General features: G+C 35.8%; 1 protein-coding gene across 1 annotated transcript; it reads right to left on the bottom strand.

Annotated features, from left to right (window-relative positions):
- Positions 1-8,179: 8,179 nt before the first annotated feature.
- Positions 8,180-20,606, bottom strand: LOC129253953 (T-cell activation inhibitor, mitochondrial-like). Its single transcript, XM_064095189.1, has 10 exons — positions 20,260-20,606; positions 19,730-19,851; positions 19,366-19,510; positions 18,441-18,576; positions 17,686-17,932; positions 15,416-15,636; positions 13,927-14,018; positions 13,050-13,318; positions 12,389-12,520; positions 8,180-10,957 (listed from the first exon to the last, which is right to left on the bottom strand). Exons 1-10 carry the CDS (start codon positions 20,305-20,307, stop codon positions 10,723-10,725), a joined length of 1,647 nt encoding a protein of 548 aa, XP_063951259.1. The 5' UTR covers positions 20,308-20,606; the 3' UTR covers positions 8,180-10,722.
- Between the last annotated feature and the right edge of the window lie 400 nt (positions 20,607-21,006).

The following is a 21,006-nucleotide window of genomic DNA, read 5'->3' as shown; positions in this document are numbered from 1 at the left end:
ACATTTTTATACGATTTTTGTTAAAATCAAACTAAAAATTCTAGGAAATGTCTAAATTCGAGAAGTTTGTTTTGGATCTGTGGAAACACCAATGCACATGGCCTTTGTAAGCGGGGGTGCTAAATCACCTCCAAGATTTATATGGGGGTAATGTACAGGTTTGATCCAAACACCTTCATTTTGGTGCGGAAAACAAACTTTATTTTTGATTGTATGATTATTTTGCTTTGAATTTTAAGTATTTTCCTTTGTCAAAACTGCTATTTTGGTATTATTAGTTTTAGTAAACATGTGATATTCATCTTTTTCTTATTTTTATTTTCACATTTTCCTTTTCTTTTTTTCTTTCTTTCTTTCCCTCTTCCTTTTAAGGGGGTAACTGCCCCACTTATCTAAAATTTAGGAGGGCGTGCCCCTTCCCCTCGCTTCCATTTATCGCTACCTTTCCCATTCCCTTCGTTAGTCTGGTAACCTTATTTCGACGTCAAAGAGTCCACTCTATTGTTCTACAACACAATAAACATGACTAAAGAAATAAAATTGGGAGAGAGAAGTAAAATGAAAGGATCTGAAAACGAAAATAAAACAACGTGTGACCAGGTTGAATTCTCTTATTCACAAAGTGCAACCCTGGACATCGGGGGGGGGGGGGGTGTCTGAACATGTGATTTTTGAAATCTTGAAAAATGAACATCATTACATCATTATGAAATATAAACAGGGGAAAAGACAAACAAGAAAATAGCAGACATTTTCGTTTCTAATATTAAAATGTCCTTTATTTTTTCTCCTATTTCTTGTCTTGTCCAAGGTTGGAGGTTGGTTGCTAGCGACCCCCTCCCTTCACGCTAGCGCATTTACACACTGACGAGGCGGATTGGAGAGATGAAATCATATATCTCCAGAATGGACGATGAGAAAAAAATTAAAATTATTGAAAGGGGGAGCGGGAACGCTATAGATTATGCCTATACCTGCGGCCCCCTCAAAAAAGTGGAGACGAGGGAAGTGGAAGGGGCGAGTAGCGTATAAGTTCTAAGTAATAATAGTAATAAAATAATATAATATTTATATAGCACACGTGTCCATCTTGTTAAGTGCTCAAGGTGCCCATGTATTATTATCACTGCTTGATTCGTGTGATCAAAACGAACATACATATAATCCTTTATTTGAGCCCCTCCCCCGCGTAAACGAAAAACACTAGGAACTTCCACAACCATGCAAGAGAGAGAGAGAGAGGGGGGGGGGAGAAGTGGTGTTCATTTTCAAAAGTGATTATATTATTTTATTTTTTGCTCACGAGCTTCACGAGCTTGTCGGTATAGCCCTTGATTCTACAAAAGTATATCGGTAACGTGTACCGACGTCAGCTACGACCATGAGTCTTGGAAGTGTTCAACACTCCTCAGTCACATTTTCTTCCGCCATACCCAGGGCCCAGGGCAGTACAGGCTTTCATCAGTTAAAGGTAGGGGTGGGAATTATCATTCACACTTTCCCCGATTTTTTTTTGGGGGGGGCATTATTCACGTTATTATTTATTTATTCATTCATTTATATATTAGAGGGCTTGACCTAACCATGGACCTATTCGTAATAGGTCCATGACCTAACTAAAGATCGAAGTTCTAATACAGTCTTATCTTACCTTATCTCATGAGGTCTAAATATATCACATGCAAGCTAAATTTATTGTATATTTTTATATAGAACTGAGAATTGAATATTCTGGGCAGCTATTGTAATAATGAAGAAGATGCGTATCTAACGAAAAGATTCGTGCGAGCGCGAAACACAGATGTAATTTTTAATATACTCATCTACAAAAGTATTCGTTTTGCAGTGACTCATGAATGTACATGTAATACATATCTCATCAATAAATAAAATGCGAGTTGAACATTTTCAATATCTGGGACTTAAAAATGTATATTCGAATCACATTTTCAACCATAAATTGGATGGATATATGAAGCGCGAACTGAAATTCTAATTTTCCGCCCGAAACTCGGACATTCTAAGCACTTTTTCTGTCATGTACAATATGAGTATTATTGAGAACTGAACATGTTAACCACGTTTTGAAATCGTAAACAGGATGAGTATGTAATCAAACAATTAATGTGAGCGCGAAGCGCGATCTGATTATTAAAAAAAATTAGATCTAAAAACTGGAAAGTTCAAGTCCGTTTTTTATTTAAAGAAGAAACGTGGTATAAGAGAATTAGACGCGAGGTGATTTTCCCCCTGGATTTAGACCTAACACAAGACATAAAAAGCAATGGAACCATGAACAGAATGGCTATATATATATACATATCTATATTTATTTATATATATAACTCAACAATCGATTAGAGCGCGGAGCACAAGCTGATATTTCTTCCGACATGAAAGGTGGACTTTATTACATGGCGTATCTAGTCGGGGCGGCAATGGAGGCACGTGCCCCGGGTGCTATTTCAGTGGTGCAAAAACGGGAGAGAGATGCAAAGAAAGAAAGGGAAAAAAATTTCAACATAAAAAATAATATTGCCTATCTTTACCCAGGGATGAATATTCGTGCAACTTTTAATAAGTGATATACTTATATGAATTCCAACAAACACTCTTTATAAAAAAAATAGTTTTTCAAACTCAAATGTCATAACTTTTCATCTATAGCTACGAGTTTGCATTATTTTTATACCTTTCTTTTCATTAATTCTTGCAAACAGTTCGGAAATATAATTTTCTGGTTTGTCAAAGCTTTTCATCACGCTCTGATTTTGATGAGGGAGATAAAAACTCTCCATTAGACATTTTTAGGTGAGGATATACAAAAAAATCATCTCGCGCTTCGCGCTCACATTAGGGCCTACCCCAATGAGATACGTATCCTTTTCACGAATTCCTACAAAAAGTCCCTAAAATTATCCATGCTTTGATTTCCTCCCGTTTAGATTTTTCAAACTCATTGTTCTGTAACCTCCCACAAAAAGATTTGACAAAACTTCAACGTCTACAAAACTCTGCTGCCCATCTCCTAACATACACTAAAAAAGTATGACTCCATCTCGCCAATCCTCCAGTCCTTACATTGGCTGCCTGTTGATAAAAGAATCTCCTTCAAAATTATTTTACTATTATTCATTTTATTCTCTCTTCCCCCACATATCTCCGCAGCTCTATCTCAAAATATCAGCCTTCACGCAGTCTCCGCTCATCATTCTGATGCTCCGATCTATTGCTCCAGACACCCAGAACCAAACACAAATGGGGGATGCATTCTCTGTTATAGGACCAAAGCTATGGAATCAATTGCCTATCCAATTACGCCAAATGTTCATCAACACCCAGTTGAAAACTAAATTTTGATCTCCCATTAACATTCAGGAGAATTCAAATTCTATTCTTTTTCGTTTTCTATTGTTGTTGGGTGTTGTGTTTATTTTTCTAACATTTTTCTGAGCACCGAAAGGTGGACGCGTGCGCTATATAAGAAGCCACCAATATTATTATTATTATTGTTATTATTATTATTATAATTATTATCATTATCATCATTATTATTAAGATTTCCCCTCAATATTAATTTTTCAGCTCGCCCCTCGTGCTTGCATAAATTGCTTAATTAGACAAGCATCGATATGTCCCGATTGTAGGTCTCAATATCAATAATTTTCGGCTCGCGCTTCGCGAATGCGTTCATTGTCTGGATATGCATCATGTTAATTATTACAAAAAGTGCTTAGAATATTCCTTTTTAAGATCTTAATAATGAAAATAATAGGCACGTGCTTAGTGCTCGCATACGTTGTTTTCGTTAGAATAGATACGCATCATTTTCATGATAAAAAACTCCGGACTAGAATATTATGTTTTATTTTGACTGGTCGAGTGCAGAGTATATACACAATAGACCTATATTTTGAAAGGGGTGCAATTTTAGCACTTGCCCGGGCCTCGTTTGTTCTAGCTAGATACGCCACTGTGGACACGGTGGATATTAAATGAAACAATGCGAGCGAATAGCGCGAGCTGAATATTATTATGGCCCGACAACTGGACATTCTAAGCAGGGTTTTTTTTAATGTAAATATCAAATTATATGTACCTCAATAAACAATCATTGCAAGCGCGAAGCACAATAACCTATTTTTTACATGTAGACATAAAAACTGGACATTCCTTTTGCACTTCTTGTAATAATGAATACGAAAGGTATATCATGCTCAACAATATATTTTTTTATATACTTGATCATGACTGGACGTTGTAAAACAATAAAGAACAAACTGTTTGTAGCGCGAACTAAATTTACTGACATAAAAGTGAATGTTTTAAAAGCGCTGCCCAACACGTAAGAAACTTGCAATTGAACAGTCTGAATGACGCGAGCGCGAAGCGCGAGCTAACAATTTTGGCGACACAAAACACTATTTTCACGTAAGGTTCATATAGTAATCAGGGTTGTGTAAATAAAATCAAGACTTCTTTTTTATTGTAAAGAATTTACGGAAGGAGGAGCGAGGAGAAGCAGAAGAGAAGAAAAGAGCAGGAAAGAAATGTAAAAGAAAAGTGATATGATTTGAAAGATGTCATGAGCGGATTATATGGCGGAGAAACTGAAAGAATTATTGACCCCAATCATGGATAAAATTAAATACGATTCCTACCCCTTACAAAAAACCATTCAAATCAAATACACAAAACCAACAAAGTTTATGGATAATAATTTGTAGGTCTAATAGTCATGATAGTCCGGGGTCTAGGAGTTGAGATGTTTTGGGTTTGCAACTACCCTATCTACCACGTTCCAAAATAAAGTCCAAAACGGATAGGCCCCGATCGATCGGAGGGGGGGGGGGGCGGGGCAATACGTTGATCATAGTTTCTCCCCGGGAGTTTATCATAAGCATCTTACGTGAAGATAGGCCTACCGAATATTTTGATGGGATGTGAATATCTTTGTTGGGGGAGCTCGTGGAGAACGTAAAAACACTCACACAAAAAACCCACGATGGTGGATGGTAAAGTTTCCATGCCGGGGGGGGGGGGGGGGGGAGAAGGAGAGGTCACTGCCTTTATTCCGAGTTCCTACACGAAGGCCTGTGACTATACGTGGACGTAACATGACCAGAGTGGAGTTCGGATACATATTACAGCTCCATGATATTACATTACATGGAGCTATATTATTACATGGAGCTATATTGCATTCTCTTCTCGAACCAGTCGACGGACGTTTGCTATATCGTGACCAGGTAATAGAGAATTATCAACAACCACAAGGATATCTTGTAGTGCATGCAAAGGTAAACTAAAGAAAAGAACAGAGGGGATTTTTTTTTTGGGGGGGCACATATATAGCTTCTGGATAATCACGCTCCATCCCCCCCCCCCCCCCCAATGATCCACAAAAAAAAACTACTATCCTACTCTACACTGTAGATCTGAGATTGTATTTGTAGCCCCGGTTTGTCGCGTTCTTTTCTGTTGTCGTTTTATTTGCTACTAATTTACGTCGCCAAAATATAAATTCATCAAAATCCCATGGTCTATAAGTCTACAAAGTTCATTATGAGGCATACATGTAGCATATTCAAATGTACAGCCCAGAAAAGGAATGGACATTCACGAGTTCGACACAGTTCGTAGGTCCATGTATGATATTCCCCAATGCAATGTTATGCACAAGCGACACACACACAGCTTCATCCTTTCACACAGGCAATAAACAACGCACATGCATCGATCGCTTATCGCACACACCGAGCGGAGACACAGAAAAACCCCCAAACCCAAAACAAACTTCGCCCACAGATCACGCAAGAAGCGAAATTCCCCGTGGTAAGCTCCGCCTACTTTCTTGCATACATCACAAGGTGGCGCTATATAATATCGATTTAAATTGGAAACAGAATCATGAATCAACCGTCGAGAAGTGCATTTTTCTCTTCAAACATTGCCTCAGATTTTCAGTTTTTAAAAACACTTCCCGAACATGTTATGATCCCAAACTTTCACATGGGTATTTTTGGGCTGTTAGTCAAATGTTCATACCATTTTCAAAAAGCAATATGATAATTTTTTAAATTGCTCACAAAGTGAAACAATCCCTTTAATCAGTGGTTGTTTCTCCCCTCAGTAATAGAAATAAAGAAATTGAGTTCTATATCTAGAGAATCAAAAATAAACAAAGATACATGTATCAAAGAAGTATATATTCAGTGGCCTGTAAAGTTAGGAATATTCTGTAAGCAACTCGCGCTCAGTTTATTGTGCATTTTGAATTCTGAAAAACAAATCACGGCATAATTCAAAATTGTGTATTTATTCAGACCATCACCTTTAAAATAAGGACCTTAATCTCAGGTATAAATACAATTTATTTCTGATTTGTTTCTATGACTATTATTGTTATAGAAAAAATGATATTTCACGTCTTCTTTTAATAGACCAGTTCGTAGTTACTCATGGACAATTTTCGGTCAAATGACCTTTCATTTCTTTCATTATGATAGGCAGATTTCAAAGCAAAATATTACGTAAGCTTGCCTTACATAGCAGGATGAAGAAATTGAATAGACCAGGTGACTAGAATAGCACACCAATGAACACTTTATGAAGGTATTTGTTGCATTCCTACTTTGAAAGGAAATCATAGCATGTTGCACAATGTACGTGGCAAACTGTGAAAACCAGTCGTTCGTGGACGCGTTGTTGTTTTTTGTGGATGTAAATGGAAACCACAATTCAAAAGAATATATGAATAATCAAGACATCAAAGTTGGTGCTTATCTGATTAGATTTTAAACCACCATGTCACTTGAGTACAAATGACTTCCTCTGATCATGCGTAGAATCTTTTGATCATGCGCAGAAAGGAACTACGAACTGGCTTATTCAGTAGTGTCACATGTACCCTGGTAATAACCAAAAGAAGAAACTTTTGGCATGTACATTGTCTGGGTATATTAATTATTGGCATATGATATTCGATTATATGTAGGTATCACAAACATTTAAACTTTTGATGATGGACAGAAAGTACTTGCAGTGTTGCACTCATATATTTGCAAATGTTTTTCAGACTCAAATGAATTTCAAATGTTCATATCTTCCACTGTTGCATGAAAGATTATAAAAAAAAATCTTTTCGCTTTTTAATGTGCAGTTTAGTATCCTTGAAATAGCTTCTATCAAATTTACAAGTTGTTTGTAACTTGTGCAGCTTTGAAAATTTGAATCATATTTGATCTTTCTAAATTTGACGAAAAATATCAACAATGAATTATAAATACCTTTGTACGCTATTTAGGATTTGACCCAATTTTTATTCAAATATATGGAAAATATGTGCAATGTAGACTTAAGGTAACCTTTTTTCTGTGGAAATTTTCATTCATTTGTCTTGCAGTTAAGAATTATTGGGGGGTGTTTCACAAAGATTAAATGTGCTTTAGACCACTGAAAAATTTGCATGTAGTACAGGGGTGTGAGAGTTCAGATTTTTATCTGATTTCAGATTTTTTTTTTTCAGCTTATTTTTGGCTTTCCTCTGTACAAAAAGTATGGGAGCTCTTTCTATTTCAGACTTTTCCAACACTTCAGCTTTTTTCAGATCTTTTTATTTGTGGCCACTCACACCCCTGGTAGTAACTCACTCCTTCATTGGTCAGATCATGCTGGGGGATGATGCATGCTACCATGTGTCTTCCTATGCAATAGACCATGAAAGCCGTATACACTTAGCAAAATAGCCCCCACTAAATGAAACTAATTTTGAGTTGTGGATGCGATACCTGAATTAATACAAATATTATTAAATGTGTGGAGTAACACGGGAAGCTGACCACGTAAACAAATCGCTGCCCATTTTCTCGAAGTTGTGGTTTAACAGTTACTAATTTCTAAAAGTTGAATGTTAGTTGTGGTGTAAATGGTTTAACAGCTAGCCAACTGTGCCACATTGAATTTATCAGAATATAATTGAAATACAGCTTAAGGCAATTGTGTAAATACAATTTTTGAAAAAGTTGGTCTCTAAAATAATAACACCACCATATTTTGCGGGTGCATGTATTTCTCAAGATACTTCTCACTCAATTTATTTTGTATGTATTTTACCACCTTTCCCAAACTGGCAGTTCTTGTGCATCCCAAACATGTAAAACAATAATGCATATAGATATGTGATATAATATATTTTATTGCATAATGGTCACATATTATTCATGAAAAAATATAAACTTTCACTTGCAAGTATGATACATGGTTGTCCTTGTATGGAAGTACTGCCACACATCCCCTTTCCTCTCCAATACATTCTTGCTATCATTCTAATAGACATACAAACTATCATGTCGGTTTATTTTGATGTATATGTTATTTGAAATTCAAATTTATCGTTCCAAAGAAAGGGGATAGGGTTTTCACAAACATCAACATTATGTAATGAAGTAATGGTCGCACCGTATTAAAATTTTGCATTATTTAGATGAATGTGCGCATCGCTTTATTGTAAGCGTACAAGGCTATTACATAATGGAACATGAATCTTTCTAATTTTGACGGTGAGGCTTAGGCCCCATCCAAAACATGAATATTCATATTTTATTAGCAAGAGACCACAATAGAAAACAAATCTGACACACATCACTCAGTCCGCAGCCGGTGTGAAAACACTTTCAATCTGCAATTTTTTTCTCTTAAAATTTTACCTTAAGTGAATGATGTTTCGATTAGACAGGGTCGCATTAGTCTACAATGCTCCATATAACATTTGGATCCCCATATAGTTTTACTTTGTGGCTTGTGACGACATCTTGGACCCCGATTCCATTTTTTTTGGGGGGAGGGGCTGTTTCCAAGGCATGAGTATAGTGCACAGTCTTTACTCCAGCAAAATTATCTTACATGGGGATCCCCAAAGTACATCATTTTCTTTTGACTTTGCAGTGCAGAAATTTCAGTCTTGTGTTCTGCACTGACTTATGTGTGCCAGAGATCATTGTAAGCTAATATGAATTTTGATTTAATGTTTTGGCCAGAGGCTAAGCCTCACCAATAGCATGTAAAAAAGAACCATGTTTCATTATACTTATAATATTGCGAAACCATAAGATAAAAAAACTATATTTATATAAATGTTTGCAATCATTATTTATAAAATTAAAATAAACTGTTCTTCATTATTCAAAATATAATTTCCTTCCCTTAATTATAACGACTTATTAGGAAACTTTTACCATACAGAACTCTAAAATAAATTCTTGACATATTTTGTCAAATCCTCACACCTTTCCTTGGAAAATTACTCCCATAAGCAACAAGGAAAGAATATTTTTTTATTGTCCATCCAAAACCTCTGTTTCAAAACTCCACACCTATTTAAATAGCAAGTCCACCCCCGAAAAATTGATTTAATAAAAGAGAGGGGTAAAAAAAACACAAGCTGATAAACTAAAATTTTGCTTAATTTCCCAAAATTCTGAACTCTGATTTAATTCAAATTCTGGTTTAACTGTAGAAAGCCAATCGTGACATGTTGGAGATTTATATCACCTAATTTGAAACTCAAATCATTTAAAAACTTTTTGGAACAATAAATGAGACACTTGTCTCTATCATAACATAATTAACACAGCAAACATAAGAATCGTACAATGTAAACAGATTTTTGGCTACCATCAGGGTCATGTTGCATTATTAAGTTGCTATCATGGTAACTACATAGCAACAGTCAATAAATATCAAGGATATGATGTTACACACCATTGGGCGGCAAAATTACTCTTAAAAAAGCTTTTTTTACATCTAAAAATGATGATTTGCATTGAAATATGTTTTTGCATCTGTATTAAGGTGCACTTTCTCTCAGAAGTATCCAAACATTTCCAAATTGGGATCTTGTCCCTGTAGCTCCTTACATTCTGAAATACTGAAATCATAAATTGCCACCAAATAAACTATAAAAATAAGTTTTCTTTTGATTTGAAGGGGAAGTCTATTCTAACATCAGCACCACCATACAGTCTTTCATTTATCAATAAGTACAGACCAAGCAGGTCTTTTCGCTCATCCACTTCTAGCTTCCTTGTTATTCCAAAAGTTTCAAAAACTTGGTGGGAAAGATCTTTTGCTTTTGCATGCCCCACTTTGTGGAATAGCCTTCCTGAAGACATACAAAAATTCCTGTATGACGTCATATGATGGATTTTAACATAGGCTTTTACATACACAAAGATGATGTCACAGTGGACTTTTTTGGTGTGGGAGTGGGTTAGAGAGGAAGTTCGACCTGATGACGAGTTGGTTTTAATCAAAGCAGAAAATTAGAGAAAAATACTGGTGAAGGTTAAATGAAAATTCGTCAAAGAATGACAGAGTTACAATTTTTTTAGTATTGATTTTGTGACATCACAGTCGATAAGCTCTTACATTAATCCTTGGATATAAATTCCCCCAAAATGCCATTTTATCAAAAAATTGAAAGTGATTCCATTTGTGTGATGAGTATGTCATCAGACTAATCATTTCATACATGTACCGTACCCTTTTCCATAAAAAATAATGTTTATTCATCATGATCCATTAAAAACCTGGATTTTTTTTTGAACTTTTTGAACAATTTTATAACTCTTATTATTTGATGGTTTTTCATCAAACCTTCCATAGTTTTCTCGAATTACATTAAAACCAACTTCTCATCAGGGTGGCCTTCCTCTCTGAATATTATTCTTTCCAATTCCATGGGATGCACACGTCCCCATTCCTTTGTAATGCATAGTGATGTCTTATCTGAAGATGGAGGTTCCTGACGACCACGCCCAGTCTGATGGGGTTGTCTTCAAGCTTACGGCAGCATGCTATCATCTGGGATGGTGTGACGTCCAGGTGCCGGGTCAAAGTCGCCAGCTCCAACTCCTCCAGGCAACGAGAGATTAACAGGGCTTCTTCCTTGATATCACTGGGAGAAAAGAACCATGAAAATTGTACATAAATTATCATATGTGTGAACATAATGAACACAGCAAACATAAGAATTGTACAATGTAAACAGATTTCTGACATTTTGGGCTTCCCATTCCCATAATTTTAGCAGAGTAAGACCATGTTTAAAATGGACTTTAAACGGGCAAATGGACAAATTCAGCACGAGTGGTGACCCTTTCTTAGCTAAATCAGATTCTTAATCAGTTTGATTTCCATGTGCTGAATATTAACAATATCAATTTTTTTAGAATTCGAACAGAATTTTTTTTTTTACAATTTTTATTAAGTAATGGACTCTAATTCTGTTAAAACAATGTAACTGTTAGAGGATATTTGTCTTTCATTGTCTTTGTTTCTGTACATACATATGTGACCACCCACCACATATCCAACAATAAGTTTCTGGGGAGGTTCTCTGAAATAGGCAAAATAATAATTTGGTCTTCAAAAAGAAATAGTAAGAAAATTAGGTTATCTGAAGGAGTATTTCTTCTTCTCTATGCTGTAAAATGTCAAAACTGTAAAGTTGATTAGAATACGAGATACAAGAGTTAATTTTGTTTGACACAAGTTTTTGTGGACTGCTTGGAAGTTTAATCAAATTTGCACAGTGTGCACATCTTCAGACATTGTTTTCTTCTTATTTTCTGAAGCTGTCACTTTGTTTCTTCTGCATTCAATCAAGTATTTCAGTGGGTTATTGTTTATTAATTTTGACAAATTATATGTCATTTTGAAGCTATGGCTGTGCTTTTTCAAACTAGATTAAAATCTCCAAATTCAAAAATCTTCAATATAATCATGCAGCATCATGACAGTAAAACACAAACACAAAGAGAAACTTTAAAATGTGAGAACAAATCATAATAGAATAGGTTACCATGATGAGAGGTAATAGACAGTAGTTGCAGCAAACAATTGTTTCATGAGAAAGTCTTTTAAATCAAGGTTAATAGTCAAAATATTATCATACATCTAGATCTGGTACATTAATGTACACTTATCTTTGTAAAATCATGAAATCTTAGCTCAAAATCGATAATCCTGATGATCACTAACACAGAAAAGCATATGTGGGACAGTGTATTAATGTTGCTTTGAAAAATACCCGACATTTGATGGAATTCTGTGCTTATTTTGCTCATTTCTCAGCAAATACGCATTTTCTTTCAGAGTCATTTGGCACATGTTTTTTTATTTGAACATACAAACACTTTGGTGGTAATTTCATTGGATTCTGTTTGATCTCATTTTGAGATCGTTACTACAACTGGTATTTATCATGCAGAAATTGAAAGCAGCTCTGTGAAATGTCTCAGATAACTGAAAATATTATTCCTCAAATTATCATATCATTCCTTCAACTTTAAAAAATAGAAAAATTGATTTGATCTACGGTACTCACCTCATGTGATTGATATGTAATTCCCTCGCAATTTGAGTATTGTCCGATAGATATCTAATAATGCTTGATGCTGATTTATTGCACATGATATGAATGTCCCCATTATGGTCTATATACTGCTGACCTGTACTCCTGCAATGGGAATATAGAATGGCAGAATGATACATAAAATCTATAATTCAACAATAACATTAATTTGAAACATACATTTTCAAGTCTTACATCAGAGTAATCTTTGTGGGAAGGGTAAGGCCATAATTCCCAGTGCAATAAACAGTTCATATACACAAGGCAAATTACTAGTGAGCAAACTTCATACTAGGTTTCTACATTTAATTCAAAATTTTCTTTTCTGTTATTTTCTACCCAGATTACATCTTCACTTAAACTTTAACAAGTCTATACTTTTACATCTTTATTGATATTTTTGTTCTGGAGAATTTCTTTTGTCAATGTCTTATATCATTCTGTATGATTGCATACATTTTATACATGTATGTAATCTATTTATTTCATCATGTAACATCATTTTGGAGAAAACGTTCATGTAATGTGAGTGAAACAAATGTCCGCACTGAGGACACTAAAATGAAATTGAATTGAAAAGGTAAGCTTAAATTTAAATGAATTCATTTGATTCTAAAAATTAAAATATATATACCCTTCAATGATTATATTGATTCCCTGAGTACACCCTTCTGGCAAGGTGATGCATTTTTCTGTCTTCTCATCTTTCCTCTTCACAAACTTGTGTTTTTCCATGGTCTCTATAAGCCTCGTGAGGGCAGCGTAATGACTGTGTGCCGTCATGGTGGATGCTTGTCCCTCCAGAGCTTTGACGGAGCACCCCCCAAGGAGAGTGGACAGGACCTGCTCGGTCGGGGGTATGAATGGAAGGAATTTCCTCTGCTCCGGAAGGCTGGATATAAACTGCAAAGAAAAGATGAAATGCACAGGAAAAGGAAAGTGTAAATCATTATTACTAAAGAAGAAATTCTGTGTTCGCCTTTGCCTGTCTTGCCTGCAATATGCGATTTTATGTAGCAGCAGTTTTGATTACGAAAACAACTAAGATGAACAAATTTTTGTGATAGAGAAAAAAAATATTCATTTGATAATAATATGCTAAGTTTGTAAACCTCAAATGACCTTTGACTATAAAGAAACATGATATTCATTTTTGAGATATCTAATAACCATCTCATACAAGTTCAATTTAATTAAATCAAATATTTTTTTAGTAATGAACAAAATGGCCTTGACACTGGTGTATGGAGGTGTGGGGTTGGGGGCTTGGAGGCCGTGGACTCCCAATATTTTCATGAAGGAAACAAAATTTAAAAAAAAAAAAAAAAGTGTGAAATATGGTATTTTCTCAATATCATGTCAAAATCTATTTTGTAATAAAATTTTTGCTTGTTCTTAGCTTTATTTTGCCCAAAATGTCATGTCTGGTGCCCTCAAATTTTTTTTCTCATTACAAAGGCTCTGTATCAAAGAGTCATTCTTGCATACTCTCAAATGACAAGGTAACCTACCGAGACCCAATGGTGAGGTACATCTTGACTGCCAAGAACCACATGACCATTGGGTGAGAGTCTGGTCAAATCACCAAGTATAACTGTACAACCTTTAAACAAAATGAAAAGACAATCATAGCTTTAATTCGCGATTTGGTATAATTTCCAATATATGAGAAAAGTAAATTTAATGGGTTACATAATAAAATGCAGCTAAGAGTTCATTTATATTCTAATTCTATGATGGCAATTTTCTTGGGTGTATAATTGTACCTACTTATACATAACTGCATGAGAACATTTTTTCTCATGTTGAATATTTCTAATACCTTATGATTCTCATCACAGGTATCATTAGTCTCAAATATGAGAGTATTTCAGGTGACAGTATAGGTTTTTCTAAAACATGATTTGCATTTTTTGCATTACCATTCTCGCAAACTCTATGCTTATTTTTGTATCATATACAATCTAAGTTCATAACAGACTGTCAATCAACACTGTCATTACATTCCAATGTAGTTTTTCACTGTCTTGCATACAATACACATGACAAAGAAAGCAAACATACCCCCCCCCCCCCATTGTAAATTGTGCCTCCCTTTCTTTGAACTGTACCCCTTTATCCCTTTATAAAAAAATAAATCTCATTTTGTTCTTGAAAGAAATCAGAAAGACATCTGTGCTCCCTTTATGAATTTAGGACTAGATCCACTTCCAATTACATTTCAGGAAAGATTACCCTAATCAAACTTGCATACAACTAAAATCAACACAAGCGCGATGTTCGGTTACAGCGAACCGACACATCCGCGGTGGCAGAACATGCTTGGGAGAAGCAACACCACCCAGATTGGGAGGGTGTTCATTGCGTTGCCAAAGAGAGACATTGGTATACACGCAGAATTAAGGAGGCTATTAGTATACGTCTTTGTCCTAACAACTTCAACAGAGACAGTGGGATCGACATCCCCGATTTCTGGATGCGAACCATCCGACAGCACAATACCCCCTTACCTGGCAGTGCACGCCTACCCGATCGTTCCCGGCCCCAATCGAGGGACCGCTCAGCTCGTCAACCCCCACCCACGGGAAACTAGCGAGCCCGTCAATTTTGTCTTATTTGCATATACCTCAGGCTTATTTGCATATACGGATCACCGTCCGCACCGTACACCGACGCACTGATTGGTGAAACGCCCGACCAATCACACAACGGATCAGTGCCCACCCATTGTTCCCGCGTTCGTGCGTACGGTCCTGGGGATTGGTATAAATAGACTACGTTATCAGAAAATTTTCGTAACTTGATAAAGAGTTGCAGCGGCACTCGAAAGCTCGTGAACTTGTAAGCTAGTGAACACATTTTGGGAGAGTGATCACGAATTTCCTTGTTGACCATAGTAGATTGCGAGACAAATGAATACCCTCTAGCGATTATTTCAGTCCGCAATAATGAACCTATTTAGTAAAATCAATATTATTAATTAACATTATAAGATATTACCTCTAAGGTTTTCCATGGCAGCCCAATGTTGCTGACACAATTCTTTCATTGTCCTCAGGCACGAGAGACATGTTGATGAGTCCCACATGCTCTCCCATAATATACCTTCAAGGCCTAACTGACCAATCAGATCTTGTCTCAGTGATGCAATCTCATTCCTGATTGGTTGACTGCTCTCAAGCTTCTTTCTGGCCTCAGCTATGTTGGTCTTCAACCAGTAGCTGCAAGAGAATTTTGATAAAAAGGGAAATGGTGTGTAAGTAAAAATGGCAGTAGAAAGGAGAGGACACTGAAAATAAACAATGTTATGTTATATGGCCGCATTTATTTTCAATTTTGGTTTATCATGATGGGGATGAATGTCATAATTTAATACATGCGCCCCCAACATGATAAACAACCTTTCTATGTGTTTTGATATTTCTTATGATGTAGAATTTGTGTAAATTGAGCTTTTTTTATTTGATGTTGATTGTATTTTTATGTAAATGATTGTAAAGGGTAATGCAATTCGGCTTTTCAGCCGCTAGATATCCTTGTTGAAATATACCGTTTTAAATAAAAATAAATAAAAAAATACATTAATTTTTTCATTGCTTTATTTATGATCCATTAGAAATTTAGAATTTAGAAAGTTATTAGTAAGTTAACCAAGCCTGTGAGCATTTATTATTTCTATCTGCTCTTAAAGCTGAAATCCTATCTGAATAGATTAAATTTTTCATTTTTAACAAGCGTCTGACCAGAAAATTAAAGCATTCAACACACTTCAAAATATGATTGGGGATATAGGAAATGTACTCTCATTAGTCATTAAGTTCAGCTGAGGAATATGGGATAAACTTACTAACTGCTTTACGAAATAGCCTATTGGGTCATGTGACATAAAATATAAAATCCAATTACAAACTGATTCTACGGCAGACCAAACAAAAAATATAACATTTGATTGATAATATTGATTTATCTCTTTATGTTGCAGGCGATCAACTGAATTCCATAACCTTATTCTCAATATAGTCTAAAGGTGGATCATGTACAAAACATATGGGAATGGCAGAAATCCAGTCAATGGCCCGTACTCTGAAGTCAGGTTTAACTTAGACCATGGTAATAATAATAATAATCCGCTTTTTTATATAGCGCTTAATACATTGAAACGACGTGTCTAAGCGCTTTACAGATATATTATTAGCCCGGTCATCGGATTCAATCAGTCATTCCCGCACACAATGTGTGCACATCCTCCACTCCCTGGGGAGTATTTCAGTCAGTCGCCAGTGAGGCGCACACAGTACTGGACAAGCTACAATGACTTTCACATCCTACCAGGTACCCATTTAGCACCTGGGTCGAGAGTGGCAAAGTGTGGATTAACGCCTTGCCAAAGGAAGCCAGACCGTGGTGGGATTAGAACACACGACCCTCTGTTTACAAGGTGAGAGTCAGAACCACTACACCACAGCACTACACCACAGCTCCTCCGCAGCTCCTCCATGGTCTAACTCTGTGCTAAAATTATGGGAAGCCATAAGGGTCAAAATTTTTATTAAGTTGTATGTTTCTTAAGTTTACTGTGCTCTTTCCTGATTTATTGATGGTAAAGACAATCATCGATTTATACTTCCTAGACAATCGTGAATGATTTGAGAGCCAAATGAGCTGAAATATGATATCTCTACCATTAGTGATTTATGCAGGGGTGTGAGTGGTCACAAATAAAAAGATCTGAAAAAAGCTGAAGAATGCTGAAAAAATCTGAAATAGAAAGAGCTCCAATACTTTTTGTACAGAGGAAAGCCCAAAATAAGCTGAAATTAAGCTGAAAATCAAAACCAAAAAAATCTTAAATCAGATAAAAATCTGATCTCTCACACCCCTTGATTTATGTAACAATTGGCTTTCCATACTTAAACCACAACTTTAAACCCGAGTTTAAGTTAAACCTGACTTCATAATACGGGCCAATGAGTTAACAAATGCTAAAATATTCAAGAAATTCCTCTTTACAAACCAAACTGCTGCTCATCTTGTTATAAAAGATAACTTCCACATAATATTGAAAAAAAGCTAAGTAAATCAGAACTCAGTTTGTGAGAGGGAAGGAGGGAGCAGATGCAAACTAATCACATCAAAATATGGATGAAGTATGCTCACTTTGTGTTGAATAATTTCAGTATACCGGTAGGCAAATGTAGAACTATGTGACCCAAACATGTATTGCGCATGATACGCAAGACAAGCCATAGGCCTACAAACAATAAAACTACCTCAAAGTTATTTCAGGTTTTCCTTGCTTTTGCTGCACATGGTCCTTAGGATTTTTCTTTCCGGTGTATGTATAGTAAGATTGGTGCCATTCTATCGGCCTTGGGAATTCCCCTTCTTTCTCAGCATTCTCTTTCTTGTACTGCTCAATGAGGGCAGTAGACAGGTCACATGACTCTAAGATACTATTCACAGAAGTGTCGATGTCAGAAGACGATAAGCTGATTTTAACACGCTTGAATATTAGGCCTAAAAAAAGAAATGAAGAAAATGTCAATTCGATTCAAGCAATTCATTACTGCTAGATAGAGAGTGGCAAATGTTTACACCTTGCCATTGGACACAAGTGCTGTGGTTGGATTCGACATATGAGGACATTGTGGTTCAAAGTCAAGAGAATTACTCACTGATCCACAACAACTCAGCAACAAATTTTTCAATGACGAATCACATGTCTTGTTTTTCAGTCCACACACTACTTTCTACTTTGAGGTAATAATTGAGCTACATATTACCTTCCATATGTATTTTACATACAAATTACCATTGAATCTTGTTGGCCTGCAATAAACAATTTTTCATACCACAATCAATTTTCCTCGTCCAAGGCCAAGTGATAAAAGGCAACAACTGCATTGGTCAGACGCGTCATATGGTTTACAATCGTATTATCAATTACCCTCTAATGATAGATTACACTATATATATATAGAAACAGTAAATGCAATGGACAAGCAGGAACCTTGGAATACTTTACCTTTGTTGACAGGCTGTCCATGTAGCTGTATTTGATTCCTTAGGTAGAATGTCAGCTCTGTTGCAGAAGTCCTTTGATCTTGGTGAAGTCCATCAATGTAAGAAAAGAGCTGCTTCAGAGATCTTTCATTAACAGCCTAAAAAGAGCAGTGCAGGTACATAGAATAGTATAAAAAAAGTGAGATATTACAAAATCTAAAAATTAACACAAATAGAGACAGTTCCATTTTACAAAGGTATTACATAATGTAAATCCCTTATAATGCTATGATCTGATCATATCATATAAATTAGAATGAGAATAGTAACTTGCGCTATAAATATTGAGCATTATTATAACTATTATTATTAAATAAGGATACATGGTAGGGGTCCTAAAGCTATGCACCACTATTGCACATGCAATTTCAATGGAAAAAATGCGCACTCTCTGTTTGGAACTGTGACTGCAGAGCGACGAACAATTCCTAAATCAATTTTCTACAGAGGCTGCAATAAATCACTAAATGCAGAGAAAGCCTATAATTTCATATTTTCCTGATATTATTAACATATTTTAGAAAATTAAGGCACAGGAAATACTATTTCTTGCATGATAGATTAGGATCCCTTCTATATCAGGTGGCAAAATCAAGATGTGTTATGAAGACATGGCAAAATTTTTCATTTTAGTGAGTTTTGTGATATTTTCTTCTTGGTTAATGATCTTTAGAATATTTACCACAAATAGCCATAGTTTTTATCGTTTGTAAACATTGTGTGTAGCTTTATGTCCCCCCCCCCCATCATACTCTGTTTTCTGAACACTGTGATTCATGGTAGTGAAGAACAAAAAAAAAAAAAAGAACCATGGACTTGCAAATAAAACCCCAACCAATTATTATTAGAATCAACAGAGGAACAAGAGAATATTGTAAGAATGTTACCCTCTCTCTAGGATGTTGACCAAAGAAATCTGGGTGGACAGCAAAGATAAATGGACGGAGAACTTCAGTAGTCTGTGCTGCAGTGAGGTAGCTGCGAAACCAACAACTGTTGTTATGACCCGACAGTAGTTTAAAACATGATGACCTGAAAAAATAAACAAAGAGGTTTAATTTCATTAATGTGAAATCTAAATTGAATCAAAAAGTAAACGAGATGGACTCTCAAGCCTGGAAGGAACAATTTATGACTCCCAATTGCCAAATCAGTAAAATATTACACACTTCAAGTTCATTAAAAAAATTTTCAAACGAAATGAAAATCCATATATTGTAAAAGTTGTTATCTATTTGTCTGGACACTCACCTAATCAATGGGCAAAAAGCAAACATTTTACTTTTTGCCTGTTGCTTGGGTTGGAGTAGTAGATCTACCTTATGATTGAAACTCTCTGGATGAAGTGCCAGCACATTTCCTTCTGACAAAACCTACAACAAAGGATATAAGAGAGAAGAGGTCATCAAAATTATTATTCATTTAATAATAATTTGGATAAAACTTCTAAAAGTTTCACATGATAAGTCATGAGTTAAAAAGGTAAAGTTGAAATAACATAAAATTTAAAAACAAGTGGACGTGGAACGACTCTAGCAGTCTTGCCTGAAAATATCAACGAATTGTAGCAGAACTTTAAGTATGGAATTATCATGAATATGGTGAGCAGCGCCGGTAGGGCATGTCTTGTGAACCCCAGAAAGGCTGCCTCGATACCGGCGAAGCCGCCTGAGTCTCCGGCAGCCCAGGGTGCCAATTTTCGCTGTACCGGTAGGCCTACCACCAAAGCACAGTCACGTCCACACCACCCCCAATTATAAAAATGAAAATCATGCGCTCACCTCAATTTGGGGAATTTGGTGGATGTTTGTCCTCGCGGTCCATGTCATCAAATGGTAAATAAAAGAGCTTAACACTTAAAATGAAAAATACTAGATTAAATCGGCGTCCGTTCTCTCCCTTTCAAAATTGCACACAAAATGGCGAACCGGGCTGATCTATGAATATTCATGAACATATTTACGTCAGTCAATATGCCGGTCTGTATACTGTTTACAAACAAATACACGTGCCGAAATCCCCAAACGTGTCGTTCACTCACGATGGAGAATGCGATAGAAGAAACAGAAAATGAGTTGCTGCCTTCTAGATTAAAAGAGCGAATGTTTCGCACTTCATCATATACTGTAAAAGAAACGGTTATCAGGTTTGGCTAGGGTTGATTTCATTTTTTTTTGGGGGGGGGGGGGGGAAAGGGAGCCGGTTTTTGACGACAGTACCGTACCTCAGATATAATTTTTCTTAGAGAATCAGTGCAGTGGGAGGTGTCTTTCAAAGTTTGGAGCCATCCAGTAATTCTTCCTTGTTTGTGTCTGAGAAATGAATAAATAAAAAGAGATCAAAATAAAATACCCCCTACTTAGCAACTGTTGGTAATACATTTCCATCATTCATGTCCATTATGTTCTCCATGCATTTTTTTTTCGTTTCTGTTATTTCTGCTTTGTATTTACTTTGTTAATCTGTTTGACTAAATAAAAAAAAATCAATAAAATAGAGGAAAGAAAAAAAATTATGAAAGAAAAGAC

The sequence above is a fragment of the Lytechinus pictus genome, chromosome 2 (assembly GCF_037042905.1).
Source record: "Lytechinus pictus isolate F3 Inbred chromosome 2, Lp3.0, whole genome shotgun sequence".
NCBI lineage: Eukaryota > Metazoa > Echinodermata > Echinoidea > Temnopleuroida > Toxopneustidae > Lytechinus > Lytechinus pictus.
This window is presented reverse-complemented; position numbering and strand designations above follow the sequence as displayed.

What these genes read in the sequence shown, in the direction of transcription:
- LOC129253953 (XM_064095189.1), bottom strand. Translation starts at nt 20,307, where the DNA reads ATGACATGGACCGCGAGGACAAACATCCACCAAATTCCCCAAATTGAG. An exon ending in TGCCATGGAAAACCTTAGAG is followed by an intron (nt 14,019 to 15,415) that starts GTAATATCTTAT and finishes TTTTGTTTAAAG; the next exon opens with GTTGTACAGTTATACTTGGT. An exon ending in TACCTCACCATTGGGTCTCG is followed by an intron (nt 13,319 to 13,926) that starts GTAGGTTACCTT and finishes TTTTCTTTGCAG; the next exon opens with TTTATATCCAGCCTTCCGGA.